Here is a 15,005-nt window from a genome sequence, read left to right as displayed (position 1 = left end):
TAACTATGGTATGACACATGGCTGGGTCTAAAAAATAGCTTGCACTAATATGCAAATGATAGGATGCAAAAAAAAAACCACATATACAACAAGTTTCTACCTATTGTTCATTTTGTTGTTTCAATTACCTTGATTTAAAATGTTTGTTTCAAGATTACCAGAATGGAAGAAGCCTCTGTCTGTATGCATGTCTGTCATTTGAGATTCTGGACAAACACTCATCTGATCGACTCCACACTTGGCAGGTCTATTGCAGTGTCGTTGTTTGGATGAGCGATTCTTGAGAAATGTGGAAGCATCAATACCAAAGGTCAAACAAACAGCCCCAGGGGTCACTGCACTAGTTTCTAGAAATAGAAGCACATGACCCCGTTCTGCATTTATATGACTTATTTTAGAAAACAGGTTTGTTGAATACATGCACACTGAAAAGCATGAGCCCACACTTCAAACACAGCACCAATACAGCTATGAGTGTTTGGACCATAACCCCAGTCCTCTTTTTTCAGAGGTCACCATCCATTTACATTGATATGATCCTAGGACCTTAAAGTCACTGCTGGCTAAAGGCAAAAGGGTCTGCTAAAGAAGATAAGGGAGACAACATTCAGCCACAGTTTGAGGTCTGGAAATGGTTAAGAGAAGACTTTTCTATCATTTTGTTCACTTTACAGAGACTCATGAATCGTGTAAACCTAGAAAGGCTTCATGCTAATTTTGCATCTGTGGTCCTTTAAGCGTGGCTGAATTGCTTCTCTCTCTGCAATGAAGTGTTTGATATACCAGGCCTCTGACAAGACTTAAAGTACTGGATGGGAGGCATCTGCAGACTATTATGTTAAATAGTCAATGAAACATTCGTACTTGGAATACTTGAGCTTCAGCATATTGACTATTAATCCACTGGCGATTATGGCTTAAATGTTCAATGCCAACTGTTAAGTTATTCAAACAAACAACACCTTTGAAGAAACTGGTTAGTCACTTGTCAAAGTAATTAAAAGGACAGAAAAAAGTGATTTGAAGCCAGTAGTTATTTAAAGTCAGCCGTGATTTTTGCTCTTGAGTATTGTTGACCCTGTACACAAAATTTTTGACCCTGGACACAACAGCAGCAGTTGGAAAAAATGTTTGATTTCAGTGTGTGACTTGATTTGTGTCTCCTAACAACAAAGAAGCAGTCGAAAGCAACAACAGATGTTGATGAATGAGTTGTGAACTTTAATAAGTTACTCTCAAAACATCGGGCTTCCCACCTCCCCAGAAGTGATTAAAAAAAAAAATTTGAATTAAATGTATTAAATGCAAAAGTGCCACATTCACAGGAATGATAATCACTTGTCACCTTGATTGGTGAGAATGAGCTTCTCCTTCCTAGTGAATGGAAAAACCAAGCTGAGTCATCTTGCTTTGGAGAGATAGTTTCTGGGCAGAAAGGCGTGAAACTCTCATTAGCAACACCCATTTTTAAATGAAATTAGAGTCTCCTATGTGCATAGGCAGACAGTTTTCAAATGGAGCTAAAGGGGCTAAACAGTGCAATCACTTTGAGTTGTAGGAGGAAAAGCGCTGGTTCAGGGGGTTCTCTGGCGACTTCATCCATTCCTTTTTCAACTGTTGCTTCAGCTGCGACAGCCTCATGTTAGGGTTCTCCTGTTTTAGGCGAGGCATGTTGGCCTCCTCAAAGGCAGCAAACGCTGCTTTCATCCTCCGCTCCGGGTGGTGATCCAAATCCTCAGGCCCCGTGCTGGAGACCAGAAGAAAGGATGTAATGATGGCTTGTTAACATTCACAAGTCATTATTGTTGTTTTATAAGCCTAAGAAACTAAATTCTATTCAACATCCGACTAATAACGAGGACGATAGGATGTCTCTCACACACACACACACACACACACACACACACACACACACACACACACACACACACACACACACACACACACACACACACACACACACACACACACACACACACACACACACACACACACACACACACACACACACACACACGCTACCCTGAGCACAGCGATGGCATCTTCTACTGATCTGGCTTCCACGGTTCCTTCATCAGGGATGATCCTGTTCACATTCTCTTCCAGTGGAGTTTCCAGATGGCTCTTTTCTGTGGGAAGAAATTGGATTTGATGGATAAAAAAAATTACTGATTTGATCCCCAAAACAGCCAATGATGCTCGATTGCATCTCCACTCATCTTTAATCTAACCAGCACACTTCTGTCATCAACTTAAAACTAAACTTTACCTTTTGGCTTGAGCTCCTGCTGTTGCTGTAGCTCGTTCTGAAGCACATCCTCGATCTGGGCACGAGTCACTTTGCCGCCAGGTCCAGCCTCCCTCTGGGCTCTGCCTTTTATGGTAGAAGTCTCCTCATCCAGAAGACGTTGGTTTTCCTTTTTCCTTTCCAAAAGCTCAAGCCTCTTCTTTTCCTTTTCATCCTGTAAAGGCCCAAAGATGTCTCATCAGACTTTTGTTCGTAAAAACACATGTTGTCTTTAGGTAGTTTGGCCACTATTTGTGTTATGACACATGCAATCACTTAACATTTAACAAGCTTCACTGTTGTTCCCCGGATATCAATGAAAATGAAGAATCATGCAATAAAATACTTTCAGCATTCAATACTGAATGCACTGAGGTTAAAAAACTAATTCTAAAATAATTCTGCTGTTGAGTCTCCAAGGCTATCTCCTTTGGTCATCTCAGTAATTGATAAGATTAGAATTACGTCTAGCATAAACTGAGGAGGCAGTTATAGCTACAGTAAGTCCAGTACTGAAAGTAAAGCAAGATGGTTCCCCCTCTCTCTGAAGAAAGCATAGTATGCTTTATCTCGCGCCTGAGTTTCATTGAAAAAAATATAAATGGCGATACTCAAGTTTTTTTAAACATGCTGATCTTGTAATTGCTTATTATGTTAAGTAAACTTCAGTTCCTCCATTCTTGATATTTTTGTTCTGTATTTGTTTGCTACCCCAAATGTCCTACTGGAAATAACATTAATCCCAACTAAACCTTCAACCCATGGCAATGTGCGTGCAAAAAAGGAGGATTAATTTCCAGTAAAAAGAAAATAGCAAAAACAAACATGACAGTTCGGCCAGCATATTTGTATTGTGTTTACATGTGTTTACTCCTCCCTCATCTATGTTTTAATTATTTCAGCTAAAAGTAAATCTGTCTGTACACACATCATAAAAGAAGTAGCAAAAAGAGCTTCGAAACAGCTCATTCTTTAAGCCCAAGTAAGCCACACAGGTAGAAACATTTCCTCATTTTGAACATCACATGGAAGAGAGCGCCAACCTTTCTCTGCCCCTTTTTGAGAACAAGTTTGTCGGTTTCTTGCCACAGAGCATCCTCTTCCTGTTGCTTCTTGCGGGCGTCTGCCACTGCCTTCACCTCGGCCTTACGGGCTTTGGCTGTGGCCGCCTTGGAGTTCTCGCCCTGGAACTTCTTTGGCATCCCAACAGCTGCTCTTCAGCTGAGAGGAGAGAAGACAGACCAATGAGAGGAGTTTGACTCACAAGATTCATTTAAAGGCTGATTTCAATACTGGTAAAGCCATTTTAACGTTACAATTGTTAAAAAAAAACCCTTCTTACATATTAGTTTTTGTCAGTGGCACACAGTGGTACACATATTGAAAAAACTGTTATTGTTCAACATGCAGTATTTATATTTTGATAAGTGTGAAGCAGTTGTTTTTAGATAGATGAATAGGTTACGTCTGTTAATCCAACGTTTCCTAAATAAATGTCGTTTAACCTGTTAATGAAGTATCGAAACAGGACAATTATTAGCCAAACAGTATTGCTAACGTTAGAGGACTCACGTTACTAAGCATCCGTTTGAAAATATGGTTAACAAACACCCACAGACGACAAGAGGGTTGAACTAAGCCATAACTGAGAGTTATATGATTAAACAAACGACTGCAGTTTTGCTTGTCAGTGTAACGTTAGCTAACGATGGTTAGCCATAGCTAGCTGATGTTAGCCTCATAAACAACACTGCTTTGCTTATAAACGAGCCGGTCGTTCCCTGTTTCAATATGACCAAAATGTTGCTGAGAAGATAATGATCACAATACACAAAGTACACACATGGTCTCATACCAGTATGAGAAGAGAAACAGGTCTCAAGTAGACGACTGATGGCTGTTATTTCGAAGAGGCATCTGCCACCTCTTAAACCAGCGCGCATTCTGATGACGTAACGTCTCCTATGGTTACAGGGCTAGATCTGGGGGCTGGATGAATGAGTTGTGTGCTTTTTCTGACTTTTAGGGGAAAACACTGTCTTTAAATTCCTATTTAGTTTTTTTTTTGATTAATGCTACTTAGTTGCCAAGAGTTACATTTGTATCTAAATGTCAAGAAATGGGCATTTCTTCCAATTAAGTATATTCAATTAGGGAAAATGTTTTTGGTGCCAAAGATATAAAACCATGGCCTAGAGACAGTTTAACAAGTGATATTCAAAGAAATAAAAAAAGTAAATTTTCAAAAATATTGCACTTTCTTGTAGTGCTTGAACTTTGAAGTGGCCCCTCTATGAGACTACAATACCAGCAGTGGCCCCAAGCCAAATTGAGTTTGAGACCCCTGCTGTAGTGCATTTTGTTTTCACTTTAATGAGGACGAATGTAAACAGTAGCAACAAAAACTATTTTCTGGGCAGATAATGACATCTATTGCATTCTGTCCATCCTGGGAGAAGGATCCCTCCTCTGTCGTTCTCCCATAGGGTTCTTCCTTTTTTTCTCCCTGTTAAAGGGTTTTTTTAGGGGAGTTTTTCCTGTCCGATGTGAGGGAAGGACAGAGGATGTCGCATGTGAACAGATTGTAAAGCCCTCTGAGGCAAATTTGTAATTTGTGATTCTCGGCTATACAAAATAAACTGAATTGAATTGAATAATATGGACGACATTGAATAATATGGACGACATCTTCACATTACATTGTCCATCAATCTTGACTGTGTTTGAGCACCAAGCATCATGATGATGATACATTGATCATATATGATCATATTCAGCAGGTAAAACAGTATCAAATTAACTGTTAACTGCTTGCAAAGTAAAACTGAGTTAGAGGTAGACTGTTGTCCTCTTAAATGGAGTAAACTATAAACTATACAATTGCACACAATTGAAATACTCAGTCTCAACATATGACTGATTGGCTCTTAGGACAACAACATTTTCATACTTGAATCAAGGGACACAGAAGGGATATTAAATTGTAAATATTTTATTATGTTAAACAGTTTACACAAATATATAAAAAGGAATCATGTTGATTTTTATGTTGCAAAAAGACATGATAATAATTAATGCATTTCTCTGAAAAGTAATTAGATGGTTTTATCTGAGCTGGTACACAGAAACAGCTGGAGCTCATCTGTATTCTTTCAGAAGTCGTTGTCGCTCTCCTCCAGCAAAGGCGGTCTTATGCCCCCCTTGGATGGGCGAGCACCCCTGGACACTGGGCCCTCAAGACTGTCGTCCTCCAAATCTTTGCTCTCCTCCTCCTCGCCTTCATCTTCCTCGTCATCCTCGTCCACATCAATCTCGCTGTCTTCAGTCTGAAAACAGCCGGCAGGCAGAGACACATAATAACGTCAACTAACAAAAATATCTGAGTGTTCAGAGTTCAGTCGATGATTCCTGGACAATTATTCAACACACAATGTGGAACTACAACAGGGATGGACATATTCTCATTATAACTAAACATTGAAACAGCTAATGTCTCAGAAAAAACTTCAACTTGACGAATCTAATCAGGGAATCAACTTTTCGGCTGTATTTAGAACATCCCCAGTCCAGGACTGATCTGACCAAAATCATTGAACTGGGACATGTCCATCTGGAGCCACATAACTACAAGGACCTGATACACATTTTACCTAATTTAAAAGGAAAAATCTATTCCAAACACTTCAACTCTGTTAAAAACATCTGCACCTATGTTCAAAAACTATACCGAACAAAGTGCATTGTAGAAAAACCCTATTCCTACACCCATAGTTGCACCAGTGGAGTAAAATGCAATGCAATAATTCCTCTCTCTCCAGTCCGTCTTCCTTTCTTTTCTTTTCGAGGTTTATACTGTTTATGAGCATGAGTAGAGGTATGATGCAAAAAATGGTCAATGTTCTCTGGGAGAGACAACATGTCAGAATCATTTTAGCGGGACTACAAGCTCTAGGCGCACTTCTCCACCTTGTTAACTGTATGAACACTCCTGAAGTGGACTATGCCATGAAACTGATGAGGATCCTTTCCTTGTCCTGTGTGAAAAATTCCTACTGCGTCATGAGAATTTGAGAATAGATTTTTCCTTTAAAAACACAGAGAAACAAGGAGTTATCTAGATCCCAGTCCTGCACAAACCTTTCCTTTCTGTCGTTTTTTGGCACGAGGGACTGACTTTCTGGACGCAGCTAAAGAGGGCTTTCAAAATACAAGTTAATAACAGTGAATGCTAAGATATGGAACAGAGTACAAGATGGAAACCCAAAGGGGTGTGAAAATGAAGGTAGTTGGCTAGAAATGACAGCGAGACAGCAAAGAGAATGCTATCTAGGACCACTGAGAGAAAACTTAGCAAAAACATCTTCAAAATTTAGAGCTACATAAGATTAAACTTTAAACGAAAAAACAAGGAATCTTGTATTGATTTTGTTTTGGCAATACTAACCTCATCACTATCACCGCCCTGCATGTTCCCGATGAATCGAGTTCCTCTTCCTACGGCGCGAAAACAAGTTTGACGATAAGTTTTGATAGATAAAGCATTTTTTTGTAGAACAGCAGATATAAAAACAATCAGAATCATAGCAAGCAGAACATTATGGAGAAAACTTTAATTAAGCATTTATTTTCCAAGCAACTAATAGTTGATCATAAAAAATAAAAAACCTGGCTATTCCTTGTCTTTGTACCTGCCATGATGCCGTTTCTTGTGGGCCGTGGCTTAGAAGGTCGACACTCATCCACGTCGCTGTCTGAACCTTCGTCCTCTGGAACGTCCATGTCAGAATCCTCATCTTTCACTGCAGAAAACAAGCGTGTGAGATCATAAAAAAGGGGTTGACATTATGTGCCTATTGCTTTGCTTTAACAATGTGTGATTGGTTGTCTCACAGGAGCTTTTCGTTAGATCCCTCTCCTCCTCCTCCCTCAATACGTGCTGCATCATCCTAAGTGTGTTTTCAGCCTCCTGTAGTGGAAAGAAAAGGACATTTTATATGGACTTGCATTTATAAAGAGCTTTTCTAGTATTCTGACCACCATTCACATTTGTACACTGATGGCAGAGGCTTCCATACAAGGTGCTAAAGGATCCAATCTAATGCTATTTCACAGACACTCACACACACCGATTTCCCAAGGAAATTCCACATGCAGACTGGAGGAGCCGGGGATCGAACTACCGATTAGTGGACTACCAGCTCTACTTCCTGAGCCAAAGCTGCATATTGACAGCATATAGAGGGCTGTCTTGATACCAATCTCTATTCTTCTCCACCCACAGCATTCAGAGTACGAGTTTCTCTCATTTATGTTTATGAACAGTATTGTATCTTTTCTCATCATCACAGGTCAGGAAATTATATATTTTTTTACATAGAAAAGAGAGAGGATGCTAATTTTTCACCTGTGTGCAGCTCTTACAAGAGATCACTCTATTTCAATTATGCTCTGTTGTTTAAGTTCAAAATATGAGAGGAGGATAAATTTGTCTCTCTTCAAAAACAAGTGGAGATTAAGTGAAGTTCTTACTTCCATTCACAGGAAAACTGACACATTTCCATATTTTATATTCTTGTGTGTTTTCATACCAATATTTGAAGACCAATATCAGTCTCTGTGTCACGCAGAGCATTACTGAGACAGAGTGGCAATATGTTTAAGAAAAGGATGAAATATACAAGCAGTTCAATAGGAAGTAATTTTATAAAATATTTAAAGATCCCGATCATACATACACACACCTCAAACCTCTCCTGCTCCATTCTATGGTATTCATCCAGCTGAGACTCCAGGAAGCAGAGGTTCCTGAATTTCTCCACAAAGGTTTCATATTGCTTCTGCAGATCTTCCTCAATCTTCTCATATTCATCCATAAAGGCCGGCCTAAAAAATTGGTGATGAACGAAAAACAAGCACTTACGGGATGAGCACAGACACTAACTTGTCAGTAAAAGTTTTGTTTAAAGAACTGGTGCAAGTTGAAGAAAGAAAACTCTAAGATGACTTAAAGCTTAGATATCGCACAACTTGCATGACAAACGTTTGAGCAAAGAATACAAACAATTCAACAACAAAAAAAGGTGAGTCACATTCACTCTATGTATTGTTTAATTTGCCAGAGGCACCAGTGGATCATTCCTCATTGAGGGCTTTGAACTGACCTGACACTCTGCAGTGTCTGAAGCCTCTTGCGATTCCTCTCCTGCTCCTGCTTCTTCTTTTCTATCTTAGCGTCCAGACTGGTTTCATCAGAAACAACGTTACTCAGCATGTCTTTCGTCTTCTCCACACTTTCCTTGACATGAACATAAAGGCATGGTGGCAAATTCAGTGCCTTTTCATGAGCAAAAGAGGTGTACATTGAAAAAAGGTGGATTTTCAGGATATATACATACCAAAACCTCCTTGATGGCAGCTCTCAGGGCCTTTTCAGTCTCATTAATCTCCAGAGGTCTGGCGATGGCCGCAGTTCTCATTTCCTGTGGGAACATTGAAAACATAGACAGCAGAGTCATCTCCTGCAGCACTTTCACTAATGTATTTTCAAAGAGACTGCATTACAATTGTACAGCTGCTAACATCTGAGAGCAGCAACTTTGACCTACTGCAAAAAACAAAAAACACAAAGCCACATCATGCTACCAGCATCACCAGCACTCACAGAGGATTAGCTTATGGTTAAAAGTTACTTGACGGCTAATGGCAGTTTTAGGTCACACTGGTCTTCAAGACAGCCGTTTCTTTAAGAGAACACCAATATGGTTTAAAGAATAATTAACATTGTAAATCGAAAATGCCTTTTCAAACAAAATCTATTACTATGTTTCTTAAAATGCACTTATATCCACAATATAAAGTTTGGCCTTCAAACTGTAAAACTTTCTATCTAGTCCGGGTCTAATGAAGAAAAACTGAAACACTCAAGTATTGTGAGGACTTAAGATCAAGGTAAATGGAAACCACAATGTGTGTCTGTTAATATCTGTTTTCCCTCACCCTTAGGTCCACTTCTTTTCCTAGTAAATCATACAGACAAGCTCCTTTAGATGTGACCTCAGATGCTAGCTGCCGAGCTGCTTTGAGATCTGAAATCTGGAGAGAAGACAGAGTGAGAACTGATTAGCAACACAAGGTTTTCTCTTCCACGTTGGATTTGATAATAGATAGATTAAAAAATGAAATATGTAATAGAAGGCTGAAAAATAAAAATAATGAGGTGTTAAGTCAAACATATTATTTTGACTGTTTTATTCCGAGAGTCTACATGCATGTGGGTCAGACAAACAGCTGTTCAAGTCAGGTATTGCAATAAAAGTTAATAAAGCCAACCTGACTGCGGGGAATGTTTATATCTGCTAAATTTAGACAATATATCATTTTATCTGTAGTAGTTTCCAAACACTGACTTAATTAAAATGCCACTTAATGTCAAACTCCTTGGAGCTGATAGCCTAGCTATTGAGATAAAAAGGATTAAGGAAACAGTAACATACATACATACATATGTAGATACAACATTGTGTGAAAATTGCATCTCACCCGTGAACCAAGGTCGAACTTAAACTTGTTGTTCTCCTCCTCGGTTCTGTCTCCCAGGGCCATCTGCTTGGTCTTCATAGCGCTGTACAGCACTGAAGTGATCTTCAGCATCTCTTTCACTGCGTAGCCATCAGCCTGGTAGAGGCGCTTGGTGTTCAACTTGATGTGAGCTTTTGTTGCCTGAAACAAAGTGAGAAACTTTTTAAGACAGACTCACTATCTACAAGTATTTCCTTTAATCGCCAAGAGGAATCTGTACATTCTGTATAAATTAAAGAAATACATCACCATAAACTGGGCCACAGCCTTGATGAAAAATATTCTGTCTGACTCTGTGTCAACATCCGTGGGAATATCCATCTGAGGCTCATATCTACAATGAAAAAGAGACAGAGGGTGATAGAGAGAAAAAGATAAAGAGCAAAATATATCACAATCCCTTATATACATGATGTCAATACGTAGATTTGGCTGATCTAAGTAAAAACAAGCCATCCGATCCAAACCAGTGGGCATGTAGAAAACAAAGGGTGGAGTAAAAGTAAATGGCATACAGAGATTTGCTTCCAGAGTTAAAAATGTATTAACCACATTGAACTGACGAGTAACGATTTCCTTTCTTGGGAAGTTCCACGTATTACAAAGTACAACTTTTATTTTAATTAATCAAAAATAGTGTGCAAATGATGGAAAACAAAGACTTATTAAACTTCTTGATGAATCAGTGGTGTGGTAGTTTGAGAATACCTCTTTACAAGCCATATTAGGATTTCTGCCACTAAAGTGAAGTTTGGTGTTCTGAAGTTTTCCATGGATATCAACCGAGGATACCCCAAGGCCCTCATCATTTCTGTGAAATCTGTCAAATAAAATTAAACTTCGATTAGCAACATAAATATACACAAAAATCACAGAGGTTCAGCAAAGTGCTACAATGTTAATTGCATCGAATCACTTACTTCTTAAGTCTCTGAAGGACATTTTGACCTGTCAGCAACGTTAAGCAGAATAGGCACTGATTCCTCCTCTAGCAGCAAAGGAGAGAGGATGTGAGGTTATTTATAGTAAACCAAGCTAGAGTCTTAGCTTGGTTTACTATAAATAAAACCTAACTTTATATAAATACATAAATACACATGACAACACTACAAATCCTGACCACCTTCACCATTTTGTGTTGATGGTGTTATAACACAATCACTAATAGGCTAGTTGCATTAGCAGTGTTAACCTAGATAGTGTGGTCACTTGTGACGTTGTCATTTACGGCATTATTTTCTTTAGTGTGTGAAGGTCACGTCAGTTTAACTAACGCTAGCATTACTGTATGTTAGTTTACATTGAATACCCTGACTAGCTGGTGGCTGGGTAGTGACGTCAGCTAGCTAGTTAGCAGAAGCTAAAGTTAGATGTCGCTGCTCGCTTCCTGCAGGTCAACCTGCAACAAGAGTACAAAAATATATCTTATTAACGATTTAGCAAATGCAGCATATCGTGTTTACGGTCCTGGTAGTGGTGTTGTTACCTGTAGTTAGTCGTATCTGAGCTAGTTCTCCATTCGCCTCCACGACTGATGGTCTCTATGGAAACACATTCTTGTCCTATTTTTTCTTCTTCTTTGAGGCTTTACGGCAGTCAGCATTCACAATGTGTCATCACTGCCCCCTTCAGGTTTTAGACTATATCGGTGTGTTTTTCCATTCCAGTCGTCCTGAAAATAAAAAGTGAGCCTTTCCTCCCTTGAGCAGTGTGTGTCCACATACACCTTCTCATTCAACTACTTTGAAGAATCTAAAATATAAAACATATTCTGGTCTGTTGAGCATTTGTTTGTTTACCACATAATTCCATATGTGTTCCTTCATAGTTTGGATGTCTTCAATATTAATCTACAATGTAGAAAAAATAAAAATAGAAAAACCATTGAATGAGAAGGTGTGTCCAAACTTTTGTCTGGTACTGTATGCTTTTAATGTTGTCCTCTAACTGCACTATGTTCCTTAGTTTGTGTCATCATTCCTTGTGTTTTCTCTGTAAATTCCCTGTAAATTCCTTGATCGTAGACCATTCCAGTTGAATGGATGACACTTAACATGTTGTCCTCCAACAGTGCACACAGTTTACATGCTTGTTAATGTTCCCTTTTTGAAATAAAAAACAAACAATAAAGATGTTATGGTATTTAGTTGTGATAAAGTTTGTTGTAAAGCCGCATCATAAAGTAGCCAAGCATACACAGAAATGAAAGAATTTAAAGAAATTACAGAAAAAGGGAGATGATCTAGAGCTTCACCTTAGAATAATTTCCGTTTTTTGGGGGGGGAAAGTAGTATTAATAATAATAATAGGACAACAACAACCAGTCAGTTTTATAATATTATTATTATAAAAATAATGACACATAGAATAAGAAGAATTATTAAAATAATAATGATATAGACAGTGGTTGGAGGTGACTACATACATTTACTCAAGAATCAAGTACAGTACTACATAGTACCCGTACTTTAGTACAACTGTAATGTACTTATACACCACGTACCTTCCATTTCAAGGTACTATTATTCTTACAAATACATTGTAATTAATCCTGCCTTGACAACAAACAGCTGTATATTGAGTATTTCTACTTTTGATACTTTTAAGCAGTGTTGAAAAGTACTCAGATCTTCTAAAGTAAAAGTTGCGAAACCACTGTGTAAGAATAATCTGTTACAAGTAAAAGTCCTGCATTTAAAATTTTACTTAAGTAAAAGTACAAAAGTATTAGCATAAAAAATATACTTAAAGCACCAAAAGAAAAGTACTCATTACGCAGAATGGTCACATTTCAGAAAAATAAATTATTGTATTATAATTATTGATGCATTAATCTGTAAATTGCTTCACTGTTGTTGCAACTAATAATGGTGGGGCTAATTGTATTTACTCTATGAACTGCCATATGGCTTAATGCATAAACATTTATCACCACTTATTAGTTTTGTTATATTTTGTTTTTGATAACATGACTCTGCAAAATGAAGATAAAGTTAGTTAAAAGAAAAGTATTTGCCTGAAAAATGCAGTGGAGTAGAAGTAACATAAAATGGAAATACTGAAGTATTTCTGAATACTAAGTGTATTTAAGTACAGGACTAAATGTACAGGTACATCCCACCACTGCTTAAAGTAGTATGTTGCTTACATTTCTGTACTTTTACTTAACTTTTACTTTGTACACATGACTTGTACAGTACCAGTCAAAAGTTTGGACACACCTTCTCATTCAATGGTTTTTCTTTATTTTAATTTTTTCTACATTACATTACAATCCAAAGCGACTTACAATAAGTGTATTCAACATAGGTATTCAAGAGAACTACTACTATGCTCAACAAACCAGAATATGTTTTATATTTTAGATTCTTCAAAGTAGTTGAATGAGAAGGCGTGTGCAAACTTTTGACTGGTACTGTACCTCTAATGCAGTATATTGAACTTATGGTACTGCAACTTTTAACTGAGCAAAGGGATACTTTTCTGACACTTTTTTATTTTTTCAACTGGCAAAGAGCTGCTGGATGTCCGGTAACGGTGCAGTAATATCTGCGGGCACAGAGAGGCGACACCGCCCAGTCTGCGCCACATAAGCCTTCCCTGTCTGTGGGCTGCACTCCTGACGCAGAACATGATGGAGCAAACTGGCGAGCCAGCTCACAACAACAACAACGCGACTGGAAATGAACCTCCCGCCTGCGGCCTCCACAGTAAGCGCCTCAAAGAGCTGGAGAATGCCGCCCTGCAGACCACTTTAATATCACAGATGGAGACGGAATCTGGAGCGGACGCCGGGGGGTGCACGGAGCAGCTGCAGTCCGGGGAGGACGAGCTGTCGAACGGCTTGTCCTTGAGCCAACAGCCGGCCCCTCTGCAGCTCAGCGAGAACACCGAGGCGGATGAAGCGGATTCTGCCGATACTGCCAAGGAGCGAGTGGAAGAGGAAAGGACCCTGACGGACCATTTAAACAAACGCCTGCTCTCCTCGTTTCTGGAGAAGCTTAACGAAAGGGACCTGGCGCTTCCCGGTGTGCAGCGCCTGGACTGTGCAGTAGCGGACGAGGACTCTAACAGGGCCGCGGATGAGTGGTGAAGCACCGGGTCTGAAGAACAGCAGCAGCCGCAGCAGCAGCAGAGGCAACATGGAGGTGTTTGAGAGATTCAGGAACAATGTGCACGGAAGCACAATCCCAGAACATTAAGGAAATAATATCAGTTTGGTCTACCGATTTATTCTGAAAGATCCAGTGTCTGGAAATGTTATGCTTACTTTTGTATAATAAGAATGGGTGAAGGATTAAGAAAATGCAATAAATGACCAACATGTGATGTGAAGGGCTTTTTGTACTTTTTTTTGTTACACGGATCTGGCAGCCATACTGGATGTGTGGCAGCCATGTGTGTGTGCATCCTCATTTTGAAGTGACATTTAATCATCAGCAGGTGTCAGTATACACCAAAGTAAAGCTTACTGTATGATCATGGCAGGATATAATCACATAGCTTCTTTTTCTATACTCTCATTTTTAAAGGGCCTTAAAATGAGAACTGATATTGAGAGACTGAATAAAGAAATGGGATAAAGACTATCCTACTTTAGTAGAAGTATGGTTAGTTTCCTTAGATATAAAAAATAAAAAGTAAATTTAGAACATAAAGCTCCGGTTGCATTCCTTAAGCCTAGATCTAAAACCTAAAAATGTATGGTCATAAGCATTTGAACAGAAATAAAAGACGTGACATTAAGATTTATTCTGACTTAGAGAGGAAAGAGAGACAACTAATATAAGTACAAAATTTCAATTTAAAATACACTTGCAGAAATTAAACAGTAATTTGAGAACATACTCATGAGTAAGTATAGGCACATGAAAAACCTAAATATTAACAGTAATAAGACTTGTTAACCTTCATCCACGTTTGCAACACTTTACAATTTGATTAACACAATATATACTGTATTTTTGTATGTGTTAAATTGCTGTGTGCGTGTATGTATATATATTTTATAAAATAGGATCTTGTCTATTAAACTTACTCCCAACCCAGCCAACCAACTGATTGTGACATGGATTACAAATTCAAAAAACTGGATCATCCCTACTGATACCAAACTGAAACACACAGTTATCTTGATGAC

At 38.7% G+C, this 15,005-nt stretch overlaps 2 protein-coding genes across 5 annotated transcripts; both read right to left on the bottom strand.

The window, feature by feature from the left end:
- Positions 1-1,198: 1,198 nt before the first annotated feature.
- Positions 1,199-4,252, bottom strand: ccdc124 (coiled-coil domain containing 124). Its single transcript, XM_054602497.1, has 5 exons — positions 4,143-4,252; positions 3,331-3,508; positions 2,270-2,462; positions 2,027-2,129; positions 1,199-1,750 (listed from the first exon to the last, which is right to left on the bottom strand). Exons 2-5 carry the CDS (start codon positions 3,487-3,489, stop codon positions 1,543-1,545), a joined length of 663 nt encoding a protein of 220 aa, XP_054458472.1. The 5' UTR covers positions 3,490-3,508; positions 4,143-4,252; the 3' UTR covers positions 1,199-1,542.
- A 1,038-nt stretch (positions 4,253-5,290) lies between these two features.
- On the bottom strand, positions 5,291-11,416 carry cluap1 (clusterin associated protein 1). 4 transcript variants are annotated; one of them, XM_054602903.1, is made up of 14 exons: positions 11,352-11,416; positions 11,166-11,264; positions 10,786-10,853; positions 10,574-10,685; positions 10,115-10,199; positions 9,827-10,006; positions 9,284-9,379; positions 8,683-8,766; positions 8,449-8,582; positions 8,029-8,170; positions 7,178-7,253; positions 6,976-7,086; positions 6,732-6,781; positions 5,291-5,613 (listed from the first exon to the last, which is right to left on the bottom strand). In XM_054602903.1, the coding sequence occupies exons 3-14, from the start codon at positions 10,805-10,807 to the stop codon at positions 5,440-5,442; spliced, it is 1,266 nt and encodes a 421-aa protein (XP_054458878.1). In that variant the 5' UTR covers positions 10,808-10,853; positions 11,166-11,264; positions 11,352-11,416; the 3' UTR covers positions 5,291-5,439. The 4 variants fall into 4 exon arrangements, with proteins under 4 accessions (XP_054458878.1, XP_054458877.1, XP_054458881.1 ...); XM_054602902.1 differs by having other exon boundaries at positions 11,175-11,264; XM_054602906.1 differs by lacking the exon at positions 10,786-10,853 and having other exon boundaries at positions 11,175-11,264.
- Between the last annotated feature and the right edge of the window lie 3,589 nt (positions 11,417-15,005).

The sequence above is a fragment of the Anoplopoma fimbria genome, chromosome 8 (assembly GCF_027596085.1).
Source record: "Anoplopoma fimbria isolate UVic2021 breed Golden Eagle Sablefish chromosome 8, Afim_UVic_2022, whole genome shotgun sequence".
NCBI classification, from domain to species: Eukaryota; Metazoa; Chordata; class Actinopteri; order Perciformes; family Anoplopomatidae; genus Anoplopoma; species Anoplopoma fimbria.
This window is presented reverse-complemented; position numbering and strand designations above follow the sequence as displayed.

Bases quoted from the DNA above. Each gene is read 5' to 3' on its own strand.
- ccdc124 (XM_054602497.1), bottom strand. From the start codon at position 3,489: ATGCCAAAGAAGTTCCAGGGCGAGAACTCCAAGGCGGCCACAGCCAAA. The intron at 2,130-2,269 runs GTAAAGTTTAGT...TTCTTCCCACAG, and splicing joins GCAGGAGCTCAAGCCAAAAG to AAAAGAGCCATCTGGAAACT. The intron at 1,751-2,026 runs CAGGGTAGCGTG...TCTTCTGGTCTC, and splicing joins GAAGATGCCATCGCTGTGCT to CAGCACGGGGCCTGAGGATT.
- cluap1 (XM_054602903.1), bottom strand. From the start codon at position 10,807: ATGTCCTTCAGAGACTTAAGAA. The intron at 10,200-10,573 runs GTATTCTCAAAC...TTTTCATTGTAG, and splicing joins CTAATATGGCTTGTAAAGAG to ATATGAGCCTCAGATGGATA. The intron at 6,782-6,975 runs GTACAAAGACAA...TTCGCGCCGTAG, and splicing joins AAGAAACGGCATCATGGCAG to GAAGAGGAACTCGATTCATC.